The sequence below is a fragment of the Bemisia tabaci genome, chromosome 1, assembly GCF_918797505.1.
Source record: "Bemisia tabaci chromosome 1, PGI_BMITA_v3".
NCBI classification, from domain to species: domain Eukaryota; kingdom Metazoa; phylum Arthropoda; class Insecta; order Hemiptera; family Aleyrodidae; genus Bemisia; species Bemisia tabaci.
Genome location: NC_092793.1, coordinates 14,650,112 through 14,672,296, shown reverse-complemented (window position 1 = coordinate 14,672,296; position 22,185 = coordinate 14,650,112). Strand labels below are relative to the sequence as shown.

Below are 22,185 nucleotides of genomic sequence, written 5' to 3'. Positions count from 1 at the left end.
CAAAAGTTAGAAGGGGGGAGCGGGACTTTTGGAACACCCTGTTTATGTATAAGTTAGACAACTTACCCAAAATGCCTCTTCTTCTGCTGGTGAGCATCAAGCTGTCTTTGAGTACAAAACGACCGATCGCAAACGTTGCATGTTAAGTATTCCTCTGTGAAGAAACCAAAATACATTCTGAGTTAGAATGGTATATATATTTAACCAACAGAGCTAAGATGGGTTATAATAAAAGATAAAAGATGAAACAAATATAATAATGATTTTTTAGGGATATACTTTCATGAAATGTGACACCCACCACGTATAATAATTAAGCCTCTTAGTTCATGGAGGCAAAATTCTTAGTTCCAGAGCTGTTCAAGTCGAGTCATACCAGAAAATTGGATTTCAATGTTTCAACCAAAAACCCTCTACTGTCTTGAGAGAAAAAAAAAAAAAATTGCGAGTGATTTAGTTACTTCAAAGCTAGATTAATAGTAAACAATGGTAAATTTGAAGTTTGCAATCTAAAACCCATAATTTCGAGTGAAAGCTGCTTAAAATTCTAATACATCTTGCTCAGAGTACGGAATTTTCGAATTTGAACGGAACTTGTCGCCCATTGATGACATACGAGTATAATCCCAAAAGTCCTGCGCGTTTTGTTCTCATTTCAAAATTACCAGAGGTACGAAAAATCCGATAATATGCACATATGAGGTATACTCTCAGCTTTAATTTAAATCCAAATTTTTAAAAATCGGAATAACAAGACGCTCAGGAGGTCCTTTCTCCCGCGCCGAAGTCGATGAGTTTCCCGTCACCTCCAGGCGCTCAGTATCCGTGCGGTAAACACAGGATGAGGATGTGCAGACGATTGCGGCCAATCTGATCCGATTGCATTTAAATCCTAATCAATATTTTTTACTACTACTACTACTACTAACTAGTCCCAGCGCTTCTGGGCGCTCTGCGAAACCCAACCGCCACTGATAGCGATCCTTCCAGGGCTCCTCCGGCAGATCGTATCTCCTTATTTCCTGCCTTGTTCCCTCAATCCACGATTTGGCAGGGCGTCCTCTACGCTTTCTGCCACGGGGGACCCAATCCAGAACCTTCTTAGGCAACCTATCATCTGGCATCCGTTGCACATGCCCGTATCAGACAAGCTGTTCTGTGAAAATGTCATGCACTATGTTGTTTTCGACGCCCATAATCATATATATAAGCTCCAAGACCTCCTAATTTTGCGTAACTGGTGACGCTTAGTTCCAGCGTTCTACCGGGCCGATTTTAATGATTTTTGCGGCTATCGACGGGCAATTGTCTCTAGATAAGCCAACTCTTTTCAGATTTTCTCAGATTTTCAAAATATGGCCCAGGTTTTGTAATATTACGTGGTAAAGTTGCGAATTCTCCCATTTAAACAATGTAAATTTATACTTTTTGTCATAGTTCTGACTTGGGTAAAATTTTACCTTTGATGAAAGAAAAGGAAAATAGAAGGGATAAAAACATTAAAAATTCAGCTTACTGCACAAAAAAAATATACATCTGCAATTAGATGGGGACAAAGTTTTGGCAAAGGATAGCCTATCCCAGGGGCCGACGCAAGCCTGTCTGGGTCTCGAGCAAAATCTCAATCAACAAAATTACTTTACTTTTGCCGGCAGATTGGTAATACAAATGGAAACTTTTGTGCTTCTGGGAGGCCCTGCCGGGCCCCGGACTGGAGTCCCGGCAACCCCCCCCCCATGTGAGGGGGGGGGGGGGGGCTGATCAGGTCCCGAATACACAAGAACAATTTGCGTGTTCTACACTTTATTGAGTCCGTTGGTATTCCTCCCGATCCGGGCGCTTTGCGACTCTTCAACCACTTGATGGCCTTCACGACTTCTTCATAAGGAACATGCAAAGAGTCATCATCTCCTGGTTCTTCATTTGCTGTACTCTCTCCCTGAAACTCTGATCGCCTTTGCGTCTGTAAATTTTTAAAATAGTCTCCGCATTGTTTTACAGTCACCGGTGATAAAATGTCCCTTTTTCAATCCCTACGTAAGCCTTTGATAAGCTTCCAGCTTTCCGCACTCCTTCTCCCACCCAAGTAGGTATCGATTTTGAAGCAGTTTCTCTCCCAGATGCCATTCTTCTCTGCCATTCTGTTGGACCGAGTTACCCCGAATTCTCGCATATGAAAGCTCTAGGTCTCTAAATGTACCAACAATCCTCGGTTTTCGATCTGCGAAACCGACGTTGCAAAATTTACCTCGAGTTGTTAACGAAATATGTTCGTCTCTCCGACTGTTAAGAGTTTGTCCTCCTTCAACCTCGGCGACTATTGCACCAATTTATCTCGGATTCTCGCATATTAAAGCTTTAGGTCTCTACATGTACCAACACACCTCGGTTTTTCGCTTTGCGAAACCAACGTGCGACGCGCAGTTTGTCCAAAATCTTCCTTCCCCTGAGCCACTGAGCGACGAAAAGCTTGTTCAAAAACTTCTTCCCCCTGACCCACAGTGCGAAGAAAATTTTGTCCAAAACTTCCCCGTGAGACTGGAGCGCTTTCTTTAGATCTTGTGAAGGGACGAAATGTGTGGGTAGAGGGGGACCATTTGGATTACAACAAGATTTGGCAATAATATCCGCTGTTTCATTACCGATGATTCCCGAATGCCCCGGGATCCAAGCAATAATGATGTTCACATGAATTTGAATGGCATATATTTTTGTGATCTACGACCCGTGATCGGGTCCCCCTTCACAAGGTCTCGGGTCTGGGTCCGACATCATGGGAGAATGCAATAGTGTATTTTATTCGGAAAATACACTAAAACTACGCGAGGCGGTGGCGGCTCGCGGAGCGAGTCGCACGTTCATCGCGATGCGAAGAACTGGGGTCCAGGGGCACTCTCCGGCTAGACGTGTCAGCTTGCAAAGCGAGCTAATCACGACTAGTTGTTACATCATCATCATTAATATAAACTTCGAAGGATTCTGCCTTTTTCTATTTCACTCGAGGGGAAGTGTCCCCTCCCCGCCTCTCTTCCCCACCCGGTGACTGACCTGAGGTTCAGCCTGAACCTTTCCCCTACGTCTGACCGTTCCCCACTCCTCTGTCAATCAAACCATGCTACCGCTTACGCATTGTCGCTCGCCCACCCAAGTACATACCAGGGTACCTAGCGGCCAGCGGTCAGTTGATGATAAATCTCGCTCATGCTCCCACGCAGCTACGCATAGATTACGCTAGCTAATTATTTTCCGAATAATTAGAATTTCTTCGATAGTAATTTTCTTTATTTATTTGACAGTACATTTTCTCTGCTTAACTGTGTTTTCCTTGGTTCTCTGCTGTGTTTTTCTCAAATCTGTTTTTATTTTATCTTGCTAATGCTCACACGCACCTGAGCTCAGATTACCCTAGTGGTGTCGTTTCCTTTGTTATTTTTCTTTATTTTTTTTTCTCTGTTATACTGTGCTTTTCTTGAATCTCTTCTGCGTTTCTCTGTCTTTTCTTTTCCTTTCTGTCCTAATATTTCTTTTCCTATCCTTTGTTCTCTGAGGATAGTTTTGATAAAATAAGCATGAATCCAGCTTTAATTGATGACGTATTGCAGGACGTGTTGTCTGGCGACACAATTAATTTGTTTTTTGACATTGTGCGTCATAAGACGAACTCCCGACCTGTCAATGTAAATTTAATGGGTTTGTGGGATTTCATATATAGGCCCAGCTCAATTGAATAACGGCAAATTTTTCAAATTTTGAGTAGCAGGCCCACCGGGAATATAAATGAAATTTCCCTCTGGGTAACTTTTTATTATTTTAACAACACTGTAAAAAGGGGAAATTTATATTAATACTTATCATTTAAGGAAGCGCAACTAAAATTTCAGTAATTTTTTTTCAGTAAAAAAAAAAAAAGTGGCTAAAGATCGTTCCTCATTTTCTCGTGGTGTTGGCTGTTTCTGCTAAGTGGAAACCGTCCATTTCAAGATACAGTCTATCTCTTGGCCCGTCATTATTATTTTACAAGTCAATTGTGGAGTGAAAATTCAATAATGTTTTCTATGAAATCTTCATAATAAAGTGTTAAAAAATTCGCAACCACTACAAAATCGGCTCGCGAAGCGAGCCGAATGTCACTCGCGTAGCGAGTGACCGGGGGTCCAGGGGGCGCAGCCCCCCGGCTAGACGTGGCGGGCGCGCGAAGCGCGCCCAGAACGGCTAGTAAAGTCCTAATGTAGGATCAAAATATCACGAAGCCACTATTCCCCTCTTTCGAAGGACCGCAAGAACCTGTGACTTTCTAATGACAATTTTTTGTGACGAAAGCTTAAATAAAAGCTTAGGCTCAGTGTGATTAGATATGGACATTTCAAAAATCAAAGTCGATATTACTTAGCGGATCTCTTTAAAGGAGAATGGATCACTGTCTTTTCGATCCTAACTTTTTTTCACCATTTTAAATCCCCCTAGGATCTTATTCTTTGATCCTACCAATTTAATGATGTAACTTTAGACATTTCCGTGGAGGACACAGCGAACGTGAAATGAGGCAAAGAGTAAAATCCGTCCTGAAGAATTTGAATGAATTCATTTTTTTTTTCCCAAGCCGTTTTTGAAAACGTGATACTTGTTTTCTTGGGTGGAAACTCCCAAAGATCTGCATAGTTGCATTTTTGCCAATTTTTTTATTATTACTTTATCTGCGGCTTTTTTCATTTTTATATTATCTCAGTTTCATCAAATGTAGCCCGCGTGCCCGTTTGACCCCTCATTCTTCAACTCTTCCTTGTCTTCCAGAGACACATAGCACTTGACTCGCAAAGAAGCCGTGGGAAGATCTCATGACCCTGAAATTCTGATATGCGAGTCGACGAAACGAAACAAAAGGGGGTTTCAGCGCATCAAGATGGATTGAGGGCGTAGTCCCACGTAAAAAAGAAGGCGGGGGTAATAAAGGAAAGGGGCTGGAGAGAAAAGTGGCAAAAAACGACCGTTGAACTGCGGACGCTCATCGATGAGGTATGAACCGGGATGGCGCTAGCTCCTGGCTGATTTATTGGGTCACCGGCTTAATTAAATCAACCTAGCAATGTTGCCACATTTTAATGTTTCAGAAGCCTCTTAAGGTTTCTCGTTTCGTTCTTGAAGAGAGAAGAAGATCTTAAAAACACGAATTTCAAAGAAGAGATTTTGACGTGCCATCACTGATACTAGCTGGGCTTTATTATACGGTTAGAAATACGTTTAGAAATTCGGTTAGAAATGGGCCGTAAACATCGAGGCCATGATGGACGCATGAGAAGAGAAAAGAGTGTTGAGTGCAGGGGGGGGGGTTACCTAGAGATGTGAAGTGAATCAATCACGAGCTCATTTACTTCCGAATTATTTGAGTCACACTTGATTTTGACTCGAGCTGTACAGGACATTATGTACAAGTATATGAGCTGGGAGTAATGGTGAAATGAGCCCAGGTTTTTCATGGTGAATGAAAAGGAGAAAACGTCGTTGATTGTCAAAATACTTTGCACCCATTGTGAAAAAGTTACGTGTGAAAATCAACCTGAAACAATGTTTACCTGGACTTAACTGCCGAGCAGTGGCGAGGCGTGAATGATCAATGGACCACTAGACAAGGTACGAATTTCAGCTTTCTGATACATGTTTCTTAACCAAAATTTCACGTAAAATACGATGCGCACAACAAAATTTACCGACATTAACTCCTGACAAAGATATTTAATGATTCCCGATGCGTGAATTCAAACCACCCGCTCATGAAAACTCAATGCTCTATACGTGATTCACATCGCGCGCTAAACATTATCATGACGGTCTCTGCGATATAAAAATTTGGCAACCTCAATCTTAACGCTTTGGCTCAGCTATAGGAAATTTCTCATAGCTTGAACAACACATGGTGGGAAATGAACATTGCTCAATTGAGAAGCTTGTTGAAACCGTTGTGGTGCGCGATTTGACTCACGTAGAGCTTTGAGTTTCTTGTGAGCGGGCAGTTCAAATTCCTCGTGACCAATGTGAAATGAAAACGTTAATATCTTCGTCAGGAGTCGATTTCAGTAATTATGGTTGTGCGAATCGTGTTCTACGTGAAATTTTGATTAAGAAACATGTATTAGATTGCTTAAATTCGTACCTTGTCTAGTGGTCCATTATTATCGATATTTTCCTATTTGAAGCTACGGTAGAAAATCGATCCTTAGGGTGTTCATTGCCGAAAACCTGTTTATCGATCCTTTTCCACAGATTTAAATCGCAGATCAATCCTCAGTCAATATATCGCAAAGCACGCCACGTCACTGCTGCCGAGGAACTACTCGTATTACGCAATCTATTCCACTGATCTCATAGTAGTTTTTAACCATGGCCTAATGAGACTTGCGCAGATCCCCCCGCCCGCACGGCTTCACAGCCGCCCCTCGCCCATTGGAGTTTTGCCGTGACGTCAGCAGGAGCCCACTCTGATTCCCGGAATGAGGAGCGCGTGAGTCGTGAGATAACTAGAGTCCCTTTACACTGAGAGTCAAGACAATTTGAATCCATTTCTGATTGGTTCCCGTATTTTAGGCCTCCACAGTGTCACAAACGGGAATAAAGATTACATTTTCACCAATTGCAAAGATTATAATCTGGAATGGACCGGGGAATGGGCCTGTTGCAAGGTGCGGGGATTTGCAAATTGATGCCTGATTCTTATGGCAAATTTTACGAAAAGAACGATGGCGCTACTAAAAAACCTTGAAATGACCTCTCAAACTCAAAAAAAGCTGTTTTTGGAACCGACCCATTCAAAACGGTCGCTTTTCAACCGCCATACTTGTGATTGGTGGATTCTATGCTTGTGACTACTTGTGACGTGAAATGATATGACAGACCTGGTTTCTTCATCACTTACAATGTATTTTCCCGTAAGGAAATGGCAGCCGCTTTTCAAATGCAAATATCGAGTCAATCGCTAATTTTTTGATCAAAATTGAAAGCAGAAATGGATTCCTCGTACGTTTAAATGGTTAAAACCTTCATTGGATAAATAAGAACCGACGGGATAAACCCTATTTTTAAGGAAGACTGTAGTCAATGGGCGATTGTTTACATCTGCTTAGTGATAACAGACATGGACATTAGCTCAATATTTGGTCATTTTCATGAGTTTTTACTTGTTTGTCACTATTTGAAGGTAAGTTTATTTTGTAAATCAATTGTCTAGTGTCTTAGGATCATGTTAAAAGCTGTAAAGGTATACTTTGTTACTTATTTATTCAGAACACACTCCGGCAGTCCAACGCTCAAACCATGGATGTTCTCTCAATGCGTGTAAATCATTCTTAACTCTTCAACAAACATCTCAATATCATTCAGAACGTTCTCACGTTTTATAAACTTATGTTATTTTAAAATCCTGTGTGTTTTAAATGTAACACTATACAGAAAAATTTATCGATAAAGTCTGGTAATCGAAGAAGGATCCTACGTCTACTTTCCTTGCCTCCAGCTAAAACATACCGGTCTCCTCATCTCATCAGTATTGTCAAAGGTAAGTTTTTTTTATCATCAATGATTGATACTATCATTTTGGTGTCTTCAGTGAAGCATTAAAGGGTGAAATAGTAAGATATAACAACTGACTCGCTACATCCAGGTTTGAGCGTTGGACTGCCGGAGTGTGTTCTGAATTAATAAGTAACAAAGTATACCTTTACAGCTTTTAACATGATCCTAAGACACTAGACAATTGATTTACAAAATAAACTTACCTTCAAATAGTGACAAACAAGTAAAAACTCATGAAAATGGCCAAATATTGAGCTAATGTCCATGTCTGTTATCACTAAGCAGATGTAAACAATCGCCCATTGACTACAGTCTTCCTTAAAAATAGGGTTTATCCCGTCGGTTCTTATTTATCAAATGAAGGTTTTAACCATTTAAACGTACGAGGAATCCATTTCTGCTTTCAATTTTGATCAAAAAATTAGCGATTGACTCGATATTTGCATTTGAAAAGCAGCTGCAATTTCCTTACGGGAAAATACATTGTAAGTGATGAAGAAACCAGGTCTGTCATATCATTTCACGTCACAAGTATGGCGGACCCGAAACGACCGTTTTGAAAATCCAAATTCTGAGGCGTTTTTAAGTTGATTTTTTGGAGGTTTCCGGTGATCAAAAAACTCTGGGAAAATTCCTGTGACATCAGGAGCCTTAGGTCTTTCGATTAAAGCAATAAAAAAAATTGGTGCAACAGGCCCATTACGGGTTCGGCAAGGAACAAACGGAATGAGAGGAGGAACGGAGAAAGGCATTTGAGAATGGGCCGATCAAATATTACGAAAAACGTTCAATTTCTGTAATCTTTATTCCCGTTTGTGACATTCATGAGCCGAATTGTCTTGACTCTCAGCATAAAGGGACTCTAGAGATAACCTGAGAGATTTTTTTTCACCATGCGTTTTCAAACTTCCCGCTCGAGTGGGCTCCTGCTGACGTCATGCGCAGTAGAGGTCTTATTTTCGTTTTCGGAAGGACTGACCTAGTCTCATTAGGCCATGGTTTTTAACACATCGGTTGGTAAACTACTATTCAAAGAGAAACTAGACTGCTGAGAAGAGTGTTTGTCTCGAGTGAGATGTAAAAATAAAGTAGCCTAAATATCGACACTAGGCGCGCGCCTACAGGCCCGCATCACAAAGTGTTTTATATTCTTCACCCTCAATATAAACATTTTAATTTTTTTTTTTGACCACGAGAATCTGGGTGGTTTTTTGTGGCTTATAGTTGAGTCGACAGAGGGCCCTCTGTACTTATTTCCAGCACAATGTGCACTAAAAACGTCTCAAATTTTGTTTAAAAGGATCTAAAATTTTAAAAAAATAAAAAATGAACATGTATATTTCTCAAATTTTTTAAGGAGAGGTCCACTTTGACTCACCTACAGTGGCGGATCCAAGGGAGAGGAGAACACGGGGGTAAGACCCTCACTCGGTCCAAAGAGAAGAGGGAAGAAAAAAAAGAAAGAGAGGATGGTGAAGAAAGGGGAGGAGGGGAAGAAAGAGAAGAAAGGAAGGAATTTAGAAGTAGACTACGTGCCGCCCTGAACAGATGCGGCTAAGAATAAAAAGGAGCAAACTCAAAAATTTACCACAATGGTTTTAAAACCATCGTGGTAGGTCACAGTTAGGTCCTAAGACCTAACTGTGATTTCTTTTTTTTTTGGGGGGGGGGAGGAGGAGGGAAGGAAGGTCGTTTGCTTCTTACCTAAAAAAATATTGTTAAGTTTAAGTCCTCTGCCCTCTTATTTTTGTTATTTTTCCTTACATGTACTTAAAATGAAGAAAAAGCACACGCACAGTAAAGAGGTGAAGTCCTACAATTTTGAACCTTCAAATATTTTACTTCTCTCTTTGGTTTGCACCCAGAGCTCGAAATTGTAAATAGACGTAGTCACTAAATTAGTCTATTCAACCGGAACCGCACCGACTTCCGAGTTATACTTGCAGTGAGAAAGTTATTTCAGCCGACTCCCGAAAATTTTAACCGGGTCCCGTGTCCTTCCGTTGAACAGCCGATGATTGCTGTAACAACTCAAAGGGGCCAATATTCTTAGCTTTGTTCCGCTTTCCCTCTCTCGAGTGTTTCTTTGTCGAGCTCGTTCTTTGAGACGGGTAATTTTGGCGTCCTCGGTTAATGTTTACCTTTCGAGTCTCATGAATATTGAACGTTTTTTGGCCCTTGCGTGGATATTTCAAAAGTTGACAGGATAAATTCCAATTTATCTTTCCTTTTACTCCCCGAAAATGGAGCATACGGGTGATTTCACGATAAGAGGAGCAGTCGTGTCGCCGTGTGACAGGCATTTCCCCCCAACAGACGTCCGAAGTCGGTGCTGCAAGATGGTAAACGACACAGTAAAATGTAACGATGACTCTTGATGGCGGCCGGAGCCTTTGGATCCCTGACCCTCAACCGGAAGCTGCCCAACTGGGGGAATCGGGTCCGACGAACCCGCGGAACCGCGAGTTTCTGATAGGCTGCCCCCTTCTGGGGCCGCGTAAGGTCGGGTGCCTCGAGGGTAGAGCGAGAGGCTCACTTTCTTTTCCGCACAAAGCACATTTAAGGTAATTTTTCCGATTATCGTTGCCGCACAAAATCATTTTCGCACGAATAATTTTCTGTAGTATGTGGGAACGTCGAGAAAAATATGAGGCACATTTAAGAAAAATGAGTGAACAAAGATTGCGATGTTGCCAGATGTTTGAGATCTGATTTGTGCGAAAATGATTTTGTGCGGCAACGATGATCGGAAAAATTACCAGAATTGTACTTGGCGCGGAAAAGATATTCTGCGGAGCGAGAAGTGGCTAGCCTGTCCTCCCTGTCCTCCGGTCCTCGAATCCTGAGCCCTGCCGTGGGTTTGCCGCAGGGCCTGCCACTAGCTGGGTATGGCTCGCCTCCTCTCTTGGGGGGCGCCGGCGCCGCCGAGGTCGGGGTCGGAGATGGCCGTTTGAAGAGTGCCTCGGGAACATTTGACGGGAGGATAGAGCGCCCGACGGGCCACACGTATGGGGGACGCGGCCTGAAGGGGTCGTTTTGGGGGCAGGCCCGCCACAAGGGGGGGATACTGGGTCCCTGGTACCGGGGCCCGGGCCCCGGAGGGGGCCCGTGTTACCCGTGAAAAACCACTACGAATTCACATGCAACCCTTGTTGCGTAAGAAAGGGTGAACAATTTACCCTAAAAATTTCGCAAAAGGTGAATAGATTTTCAGAAACACGCTGGGGCACTGTAGAATTCTTCTTAAATTTTCAAAGAAGTATACTTCTTGGAAAATTTCCATCTATTTTCAAGATTTTCAGTACAGAGGGATATTTTTAGTAACTGCGTTTCATTTTCTTCCGTCGTCAGATGCTAAGCGTCTCCAGTCTGGGCATCCTCGACTTCAATGGCTCATGGCTCAACTCCCTTGCCATGGAGAAACGATGGGAGAGTCCAGGGGGGGCTTGGCCCTCTTAGAACTGAAAATAGTATCATATGCCCCCCCCCCCCCAAAAAACAAAAAAAAATAAAAATTTTCCAGATGTTTTGAATGCAACAATTCGCAAGTATTTTGTTCTGAAAGTAGGAAAAAAAAACACAATTATTCCGCAGAAATTGATGGAAAAATTCTTTATGGAAGCTTCAAAATGCGTCCGATTAGTCGTATAAATTCTAAAATTTCTCGATGGATGCCCCTCGGACCCCCCCCCCCCTCCGTGCTTGGGGCCCGGACCTTAAAACTGGTACCAGGGCCCGAGCTGGGATGTGGCGGGCCTGTTTGGGGGAGTGCACTAACCTCACATAACCGGATAGTAACACCGTCGGCGGTTAGGTCGGTTAGGGGTCGCCATAGCGGCCCTTCACCGGCTAATGGCCGCCGCTGCACCGATATGCGATAAGCCGCCTTTCAAGGGGTAGCATTTCGGCGTTCCTCTTGTTGGGAGGCACTCTAGCAAATTTTTCTCCTCATCCCTCTGTCCCTTTTAACGACAACTCGCTGCATGCGAGACAATCCGTTAATAAGTGAAAATTTCCGGAATGTTTTTTCAGCTGCTAATTGGATTTGCGTCGGTTGAGGAGGGCACGTGAGAGCTATGTCCACCACAATCCCGAGCTAATTCGAGGCGCAGCTCGGCGGGGCGCAATTGAATTTTTCTCTTTTCCGGTCAGTTGCCTCGCAAAATCGAAACGCCGAGTGCATGAATGCTACGTTCAGCTGGAGACTGGCGAGTTTCGCCGGAATGAAATTGAATTTGTTGCGATTTCACATCGCCAAGTAGCAAGCAATTTTCAACTGTCAGGATGATTAGCCGTGACTGAACAAACAATTAAGTTTAGTTTCCATCGCTGCCTTTTTCACTTCCTTTGAGCGCCTGCACCTGGATTGTCAGAGCGTTGTCAAATGCACGCTCCATCGATAAATATCAATGCTATGTTAGGGATTCATCAATGAACATTATCTGAAACGAGTCAAGGATCGATGTTAGAAAAGCTTCGAATAGAGTACCGTCAGATGTTTTTATTTGTCCATGAACCACAAAGAATGCGATGGATCGGGTTACCTGCGGTTCGACAGCGTGGGAACCTGATATAATTCCTAGCTTTTGCCAGCTGACGCACGTGAGTGAGCAATAGATTATCGTGGATTTTTATTATTCCAGCCTTTCACCGCGCACAGCAGCACCTTTCTGTCTCACCAAAGACGGCATCGTACATGCTCAACTCTCTTTATTAACATGTAGCGTGGAACACGAAGAATAGGTATTTTGTAGATTATCAAGGTCGACTCATAAATGAGAAATTAGTCATAATTTGTAGTTATTCATTGATTCTTTTCTCATAGAAACGACGCAGGGGCCTTACAATGCCGCGCGAATTACGCTGTCTCATACCTATACTATAATTAGTAGTAAATGAAACACAGCCACGTGTCAATTATATTGAGAGAGCACGGAGTAAATGCACCGGCAGGGCTAATTTGATTTTGGCTTACGAATTGGTCAGACTTCCGCGATGTCGTTCACCAAGTTGCACAATTTGATAGGCACTGAAACAGGCCGTTTCCAAAAAGAATGGCTCAATAAGCCTAAAAGAATTAACAAATGAAAGATTCTCGCTTCCACTTACTCGACAAATATCTGAACACTACTCCAGTAGGACCCTGGCCGCTTGCTTGAAAAATTTAGCATATTCGATTGACCAGGGCTGGAATCCACCTTAACATTAGAAGCTGAAACAGTTCAGGACTTTAATATTAACAGAAGAAATTGCTTAACGTACTGCGAGGCCCAAGGTAACTGCAAAACTGTTATGTGTTCCTAGGAAACGTATACGATTTACGATTATAAATTACCAGCCGTGATAAGCGATCGCTTTCACGCCTGCCTGGCCATGGAGTCCCTGGACCCCCGGTCCCTCGCTTCGCGATGAACTTGCGAACTGTTGAGGCCGGTTTGGAGTTGTGGTTGCCAATTGTCGTGTTGTGCAGCCAAATCAAATATTTACAAAATAGAAATCATGCAGATGAAAATCTTAAGAAGCATTGTTAAAACTCGCTGGTATGATGGAAATGCAGGTATTTGCGCTTACCTCAACATCGACTCTGAGGAAGAGGACATGCATTACTAAAATGTACACCTTGTATGAAGCTCGATTGCATCGGCACCCCAACCCAGAGGCACTCGCCCTGTTGGAATGGGATCAGTGCAAAAGACGATTAAAACGCCGAAAGCCCCATGAGCTTGGAATCCGGGGTTTAACAAAATTTTTCCCATAAAATAACCTGCGTGCTTCCCCGTGCTCTTCGGACACCATCGGGGGTTCTTTGGACTTTGCCCGGTTCCGATTGTCCGCAATAATGGTTAAAGTAAAAGGGCATTTTTATTTTGCAGTAATTATGTTTTTATTCTCTCCTCGATATTTCGGAGGTAGTGTTTTTATTTGTTAAAAATTTGTACAATTAGTTAAGTATTTACTCTTACAGTTCAATCAAGCTTTTCAAACACATGCTAGATCTCCAAAAGTGTGCTTTGTCGTATAATTTTGCTGGGGGGAAAAATTCTATGCAAGTTGAAATAACGTGCATTTCTAGCTCGTAGCTCCGTAGCTCAATTAAGAAGGCAACTGTAGTTACTTTCTCGCCTCCCGTGCGCTCGTGCGAAGTGCATTTCACTCTGGCCCTTATTCTTCAACTCCTTTTTGAACTCGCCGTATTTCCGCATGAGCCTCAGAAAGCATAAAAGTAAACGGAGAACAGGGCTCACCTGAAAATTGAGATGCGCCCTTACGTCGAAGGACCGACGGTGTGAGCAGGCCGCTTCTAACAGTAGGCCACGAAGACGGCCGTATTCGTTCTGAACATGTTGCGCACGAGTAGCGAAATTGAGGAAACATTGAAGAATGGAACACACCCTCCGATTTATCAAAGGTTTGGATCAATCTTTCGAAAGGTTTGGATAGACAAGTCTCCTGCAGACATCCTATATCCAAGCGACGGGTCCAACGGTAAGCGGGAGCCTCGGGGAGCTCGCGGTAACGCACGAGTTGCTTTAAATGTTATTACAAGTTGTTCGGCTTTGTTTTTATTTACCACGCCCGGAAAAATATTATTGCCCGACCCTTAACTTGATTATTAATTTCTCCCGAGGGGTCCTTCATTCCACGCGCTCGCACGCCCGTGGCGCGGCGCGGCGGCACGCACGCTCTTCAGCCACGCACAGCTTCGCCCCGCTTCAGCGTCAACAATCGCTTCAGAGTAATAACAATGCCAACTGAATAAAGGCAAGATAGTGGCTGCGGCCGGGGGCACTTTAGGCTATGAACGGAGTTGTTAGGTCTATGTCTACAGATATTGAGGAGTATACGGCGGAAGTAAACGAATGCATCCAGACATCAGACATATTTTACTGAAATAAGTACTCAATTCCTTTCTTTGGTTTCTCGCAAAAACGGGATCATAACGTCTAAAAACATAAGCGACCTCTGTACTTACAAAAAATCTCCTTCAAAACCGAAAATACCTAAGTGCGATGCACCCTGACAAGGCACATATGAAACCAATTGAGTTTTTTTTTGCAATACAAGTACTTCCGTTTGCTTATGATTTCGGGAGAAACGCGACGGTGCCACTGGTTTTCTCTGAACCACGCGCCGAATCTCAAAAAAACTCTTCAAGTTGAAGCCGTAATGGAGGGGATAACCCGCGCTATCCTGAGAGCCCTTCATTCCAAGTCAAACTCTCCACGCAAGGATAGCGAGCAAACATATTACCAGGGCTGCCACTTTATTTAGGGACTTAAAAACTGAAAACACAGCAACCGTGCTAATGTAATCACTCCCTATCTTTAAATGGAGAGTTTGACTAGACGTAGAGGTGGACTTCCAGGATAGCGTGGCAATGCGTGACATATCCCCTCCATTACAGCCCTAACTTTGAGAGCATTTTTTGAGAGTTGGAGTTTGTCTCAGAGAAAACCTTAGATTGCAAATCCCCCTTACATGCAAGAGCTCCATTGGCTGGACTCTACGTTAGTAAGAAAAACCCCAAAAAACTTTCAGATTCTAGTAAAGAATCCGGCCAAAGTCTTAAACTTGTTGAACCGAATTTTCTTATTACTCCTAAAAGAAAATTAAAAATTATACTTCACTGAAAATCGAATGTGGGCCCCTTCATAAACGAGTGATACAACATTCACTGCATGTGTGTATGTGAGCCTCTTATAGGAGCCCAAGCGGTTCGCTCTATGCAACAAACGCTACATTCGTGAATGGAAAGTCCTTGAAGGAGCACATAACGTCCTCTTTCTTCATTTAACTTTTGCATTTCTTTTTCAGAATCTTCGTAAAATCAAAAAGAAAAGTATGGACTGATCTGAGCCTTATATGTGCTCTAAAACAATTTGAAATATATTTTATCGCACAAAGTCGAATATTTTATCTTTAAAATTTAGAGCTACGTAACTAATTCAATAACCATGACTCGTGCATTCGCAGAAAAGTTTTCTCAGAGACTCAGTAAATTCCCTTGCTAAGCTGCATGTATCTTCAAGTAGGCATTATACTTCTTAAAGGAATTAAAAAGTTATACTTCACTGTAGATCGAATAGTGACTCCTTCATCGGCAAACTCTGAAATGCAGTCTCAACTTCACAATCTGCGTAAGAAATTTGCGTTTTTTTAAGATTCCCGCTTCAAAAATGATACTACGGCACAGGTGAACATTTCGTTGGAGGAGTCGTTCCACTCAATTACTGCTCAACATGGCCGACGCTCTCGCGCGCAAGTTGAGGATAGCACGAGGTTAATCGAGGCGGATATCTGTCAACGCAAGAAAAATGTGAATGTAAACACGCAGATTGTTATCAGGTGGTTAGAATCATCGTCCCGTCACATGTGTTTTGGTGGATTGGCGTCGGCTATGTTGAATATTGCGTTGTGAGCAGGGGTTGGATGGAATGACTCCTCTGACGATATGTTCACCTGTGCCGTAGTATCGTTTTTGAAGCGGATAGCTCGAAAAAACGCAAATTTCTTCTGCAAATTGTGAAGTAAGGAGAGCATTTCAGACTTTGCCAATGCGCTCATCTTGATTTTTGAACCATTTTCTATGAGTATCAAGTCTCGTTTTTGCTCTAGCAAAACTTTGCAAGAGGCCCATTGCGTTGAAATGAAAAGAAAGGGGGGAGGCACAGTGGGCCAGGGAGGCCCGTTTTACGCGAAAAATACCGTTTTTATGAGTGTCCAGTATTGTATTGATGATGAGGAATTCGTTAAAGTGACTCTCTAAGGGATGAGAATTCATCAAAATTTCATTGAATAATCGCCCAGCAGCGATGTATTGGAGGGGGGAACTTGGGTACCTCTCACACTGCACGGATAATATATAGTAGCGCGTCCTGAACTGCAACCGTGTAAGGCCTTATCACGGTTCAGCGGTTTTGCGGGGTAAAAATTTGTTCACTAGGACTTATTCTCCTAAGAAAGAGCTTTCATTTGATGTACACACTTTTTCCATTGCGCACTTTTCACTGTCCAAAAAGCTTGTTAGAAAATGTGCCTAATAAATCTTAAAAATTCCATCGAAAAAGCTTTCTGCAGTTTTTTCCTTAAGTTTCCTTAGAGTTTTTGGGCCAGATACTTATTCTTTAAATCCTCAACATTCATTTGCACTACAGCTTTGCTGCGGGAAACTGCGGGAAACCCATTTTTTTAATTTTTTTAATAAAAAAGTCGACTCATCAAAAATAGGTTTAAGTTCATGTTTCACATATATGACCTTAGATATCGTACAATAAATAAATTCTTCCGAGTGAATAGTAATAATATTATTAAATTGAGCTGCTACGCTACTGAGGGTGCGCAATTTTTCCATGGTTGCCACATTTTCTCGTATTTAATAACTACATAAAAGGTTCTCAGATGAGACGATACTATAAATCTGTCTGTCATTCTGTCTTTTATATTTTTCTTCTTTTTCGTAAGTGAAATTATTAATAGTACCATACGGGTACTATATGTGACCCAGCAGGACAAAATGCGCCTTTAAAGGAAAGCTGATATTGTTTAGTACATCAGAAAACAGTTTGAGGGTAAAAAAAAACCCCACACTACTTCAGTTTTCAATGATGATAATTCCTAATGTAATATTCTGAAGGGCATTTGGGTCAATCTCTGGAGCCATGATTTGCGTTATTTATAATGTAAGCTTTTAAGGTGGATCGTTCCTCAAGATAAGCAACTGTGCAGACAAACTTTAACCGCTATTTACTTGGGAAACTTGTGTTTCTCCCTCGGACTTTTAAATGCTGCAAAGTGGTCAAATTCAGGAATTTTTCAGTCATAACTTTGTGCCAACTAATGCAGAACTAACCCCTCTAACCCATGGTACTGTTCACCTAAAGGCAAATTTTGTCCTGCTGCTTCACTTATGTCGTTTGGTTTCCTGAATGTAATTGTGTCCTTTCACATACCAGACCATCACAGCAACTCACCTACGGTTTTCGTGCTTCTCAAATGTATTGACGATTTCAATCGCACTAGAAGCTGCTATTGTTGACTAGCTCAATCGACGGCAAATCCGTGGATATTTGAATTTAGATCTGATTTGATACAAAACTTTTTTTTCTCTTTCTTTTTTTATTTTTATTTAAATTTCTGAATTTTGAGCTTTGTTAGCCGATAATTGGTAAACATTTGGGCGGAACTTATTGAAGTCCAAGAATGTTGCACCAAATGCAAGAGTGGTAAATAGACACTGTTCAGCTGACCGTCATTTCCAATAAACGTTGTAAGTAAATGTTGTCCATTCTCATGCCAAGCGCCGCTAAACAAAAATTCATAGAATGCTTTTTTGATCCTCTGACATGATACTTGATAGCTTACAACAGCAAAACGTAGAAACATGAAACCATGGACGGCATTACTTTGCAAACTTATTTTCACTTAAACATGGTAACCCACAAGAACCAATAAAACGAGGAGACAGTGACCAAAAAGAAAAAAAAAATTAACATGTAAAGCGTTCCTAGGTGAACATTCTCGTCTTTTATACTTCTAGTTTTAACAATATTAGATCGTTTTCCAGACTCTTCTTGGTCACATCCAAGTTCTCAATTTTGTTTCTGAAAGTTTCTCCAGCGTTAAAATGGTTCCTAATCTCAGTGAGATTGCTCATAAAAAGGAATCATCACTGGACTAGCGTATATCCTCATAACATACTTTTCCTGTGATTTTTGAAAAAATCTGATATCAAATTCGAGTTCAGCGACCCAAAAAACCCCCTTAAACCAAAACTTAGTGATTTTCGTTCGGATTTAGCCGAGATATCAATTATTCTCGCGCAACCGGCACCTCTGGCCCACAGTGGGAGGGGGGCAGGGGAACAATAAGGTAAGGCCGTGCTCACCGGTAAAAAGTGGTAAGCGGCACTATTGTTATCTGACCGGGCGGTCAGCGTGCGCAAGAAGATGCCTGACCAAAAAAAGTATAAGCGATCGTCTCGAACAGGAGTTCCTACGGGAGAGTAAAATGTTGTCTCCCTCGATTACATCAACGAACGATCGGTGAGAACTTAAGAAAGAAGTGTCGCTGAAGTTCCATCAAGGTGGAGCGAGCATCGATATAGCTCCACTTAGCTGGCTCGGTGACGGGCCAACCCGCATGAATAAATAAATAATTCATCGCTCTTCGGCTCGGAACTAGTCAAGAATTCCCCTGGCAAGCCCGAGCACTATTCCGGCGTCAACTTCACAAATGACATTCAAAATAAATTTTAATAAAACCCAAGATAAACAAAAACGACTCGGGGAGAACTTAAACGTCAATGAAAGAATAGGAAACGTAGTTACGAAGGGCCGAGGACTTGGCGATTCTCCCTATCAGCATCGTAGGTACGTACCTAACCGCATCGGCAAAGACCGCACCCACAATGCATTTTAGGGACTTAACTGGGACCTCGCACCTCCAACCTGGGGCATTGGAATTGGGTAGAGTGGAAGTGCAGTTCGAGGATCAACACCAGTTTTCGTTGACTGACTTTTGACGAGCAACTGCTTGATCATTTTTTTGGTCTAGTGCTCCGAGTGTCTTTAAGATGAAAGTATGGCCACTGCATTATTCCGTGCAACGCGACGTTTTATCTCATTTCTACATAAATTCCATGTCAAAGAGACGTTGCGTCGTTGCCTTTAATGTGCGAACACGCGGGGAGTCAAATGAACTCCCAGTTACGGGACGTTTCAGCCCTGATTTAAAGAGAGGGGCAGAGCCTGTGTACCTAAAAGCTTCATTGAGCTTATTATAACAAGGCGGGCGCGTTTGTGATAAGCTCCCGACTTGCTAGAGAAAAACTACAGTTGCCAGATCTCACCCGGAAGACATGAGATTTTACTTTGATACTTTACGAATTGTCCCCTCCCCTCAAAAAAGCACAGCGAGTCACGTTTTCGAGCTAGTCGTCCCATCTTCAGATTTTCTTGTTAAATCCTTAATTTAATTAATGATAATATTAATGCTAAAAGATACTGTGCACAAATGATTGAGCTGGAAGGAACTATATCGAAAGGCGAGGCCTCATGCACGAGAAAAGAAAAAATTGCGTTCAATTTACGAAAACTTTGCGCACACAACCTGTTACTATCAGATTGGAAAAGTAAACCCTAAAATTGGAAAATAAATTTATTCAAGCTTTAAGGTGAATCTAGAGCGGTGCGTAGTGAAAAATTTTTCCGCGCAGGGAGCGCCACTGCTGTGTTTTGATTTTATGGTCCACGCTATTAGAGTCCGTACAGCCCCACGTGAGTCCTTGAGCTTTTAAGTTAAAGGAATTTCTGTTAAAATCGGAGAGTCATAAGTTATAGCCATAACATTCTTCTTCCTATTGACACTAAAAAAGACGTGGAAAGTAATTTCTGAAGCTCTGAAACTTGATCCCAGAAATAACTAGGGTTAAGCATGCTGACCTTAATGCGACCAATTGCGATTGATCGCTCTCAGCAGTTGCAGATATCTCTCTCGCACCTACAGATATCCAATAAGAGAAACTGGGGTCAAGTTATAGCGTTTAATATTAAATTTTCAAAGCTCGCGTTTGTTTCTAAGCGTTCCAGACGTATGCTGCTAGAATTTATGAGTCTTAGAATTTAATATATCTATCGTGATATTTAAATAATCTCTGATTTTGGAGCCGGATTTTAGCAGCGTGACGTGGTGGATTTTTTCGGAACTACAGCTGAAGATTCACCTTAAGAATCGTCTCAAAGTATTTTCACCTCCCAACTCATATGGTAAATATCTTAGTTAATTTCCCACACATGAGAAAGATACAATACGAAAGGGTAAATGATAACATTTTTCTAAACCATAGTCCCACTGTTTTAGGTGTTCCACTGTTAAGGTGATTCAACTCAACCGTTTAAATTTCGTCTTTTGAACTTAGCCAGTTTGGGAACTTGAAAACGCAATTTTGAACTAATTTTGAACTTACCAAGATAATATTGAAGCAAAATAAGGGGAAATTGGCTCAAATCGCGGGAAAATCGTATGACTTTTAAACTGACGTATTTGGGGGTCCTAAACCCCCCTTAAAATTAGCTTGAAGTCATTTCTGTGATTTTTACTTAGAAGTGCTTACAATTTGGTAAATTTTCCCGTTCTGTTTTTTTCTCTGCAATAATTTAAACCGGAATTACGAGTTTTTGAAAATAGGTCAAATTTGACCTTTGAACTGTCATAACTCGGTCGAAAATTAAGTTATTGATCTGCGGTTTGCGCCAAAACTCTTAGTTTTTTATGATTTTTCCAATGATGTATCACAAGATAGAAGTTGCTATTTGAAAAAAAAAAAAGTTGGGGGCCCCCCGCCCCCCTAAGGGAGGGACAAAAATTTTGACCCCCCTAAAAGATGGTCCCCTTTAAGATCTATCTCTAACCGTTCAAAAGTTACGAGGGGGGGGGGGGTACGGACTTTTGGGACACCCTGTATTCCTGTATAAAAAGAAACGTCACTTACATCCAGCAGAAACCTGCTTCATTCAGTTATTTCATTCTTGATTTAAAATAAAATCTTGACGGCATACTCAAGAATGTTTCTGGCTTAATTGAGTCACTTTTTTCTATGATGAAATTCAAAATTGTGCTAAACGTTATCGGATACGGATATAAATAATTATTATATATTGAAGAGGACTTAGCGAGTTTTTGGACTACCGCTCTCTTTTTGTGCCATAGTATCTTGATTCATTTTGTGAGGAAAGATTCGTACTCTTGAAGGATGGCATGTCATTCTTAATATGTTGCAGCATCTTCAATTTCGTATGATATTGTGCAACACCTCGGTTTTGAAATAGTTGCTTGAAGTGCCGTGGCACGCTGCGCTGCGGCGCTGCAGGAGGTCGGCCAACGCGAGACGCGCATTGGCGCATACAAACCTCCTACAGGGATACTTCAAGCATTGCGCAATGCGTGAAGTATCCCTGTAGGTTTTTAGGCGCCAGAGCGCGTTTCGCGCCGGCGGCATGCGGCAGCGCGCCGCGCCGCTCCGTTCTGGGTTAGGCTCTAATTTTTAAATTCGCGGAGTCAAGTGTTTTCTAACTCATGCTTTTGAAATTGTTGCACACTCTACATGGATTATTCTAATTTAATTTGATGGGAAAAAATGTACTAAAGGAAAATATAACGTGTGTTTTGTAAATATTACGGTGTTTACGTGTCAAATTTAATGACTTCCAAAGCACTTTAATTTTTTCCTCTATACTCTGTGCTTTTACTGTGCTGCAACGTGGTGTACGCGCAACCAAATGCAAAAAATTGGACGTAATTGACCCTGAAAGATCGATGTAAAAATAGACCAAGACCAAAGATTGCGTGCTTCTTGGTTTTTTCCCTCTTTAATTCATTTTCTTACAGTTTATTTCAACAGAACTACGGTTCATCGAAATTAATATCGATACCATCTCTTGGAAAAAGTCCTACAAATATTTGCCACGTTTTAAAAATGAAGATGTTTCTAAGATAAAATAATACTTTCATTCAATAAAAAGAAAAAAAGAGAAAAAACAAAGAAAGACAAAAAAAGTATATTTTATATCGAAAATTTTAAGGATAGAAATAAAACCGAATATTCACCAATGACTATTTGAGAAG

At 41.7% G+C, this 22,185-nt stretch overlaps 1 protein-coding gene across 1 annotated transcript in view; it reads right to left on the bottom strand.

Annotated features, from left to right (window-relative positions):
• The window catches only part of LOC109039624 (uncharacterized), a 257,088-nt gene that overhangs the window by 28,973 nt on the left and 205,930 nt on the right, over positions 1-22,185 (bottom strand). Inside the window, exon 3 of the mRNA XM_072296642.1 lies at positions 67-154. Coding sequence (XP_072152743.1) covers positions 67-154 — 88 coding nt within the window. The remainder of the gene's footprint in view (positions 1-66; positions 155-22,185) is intronic.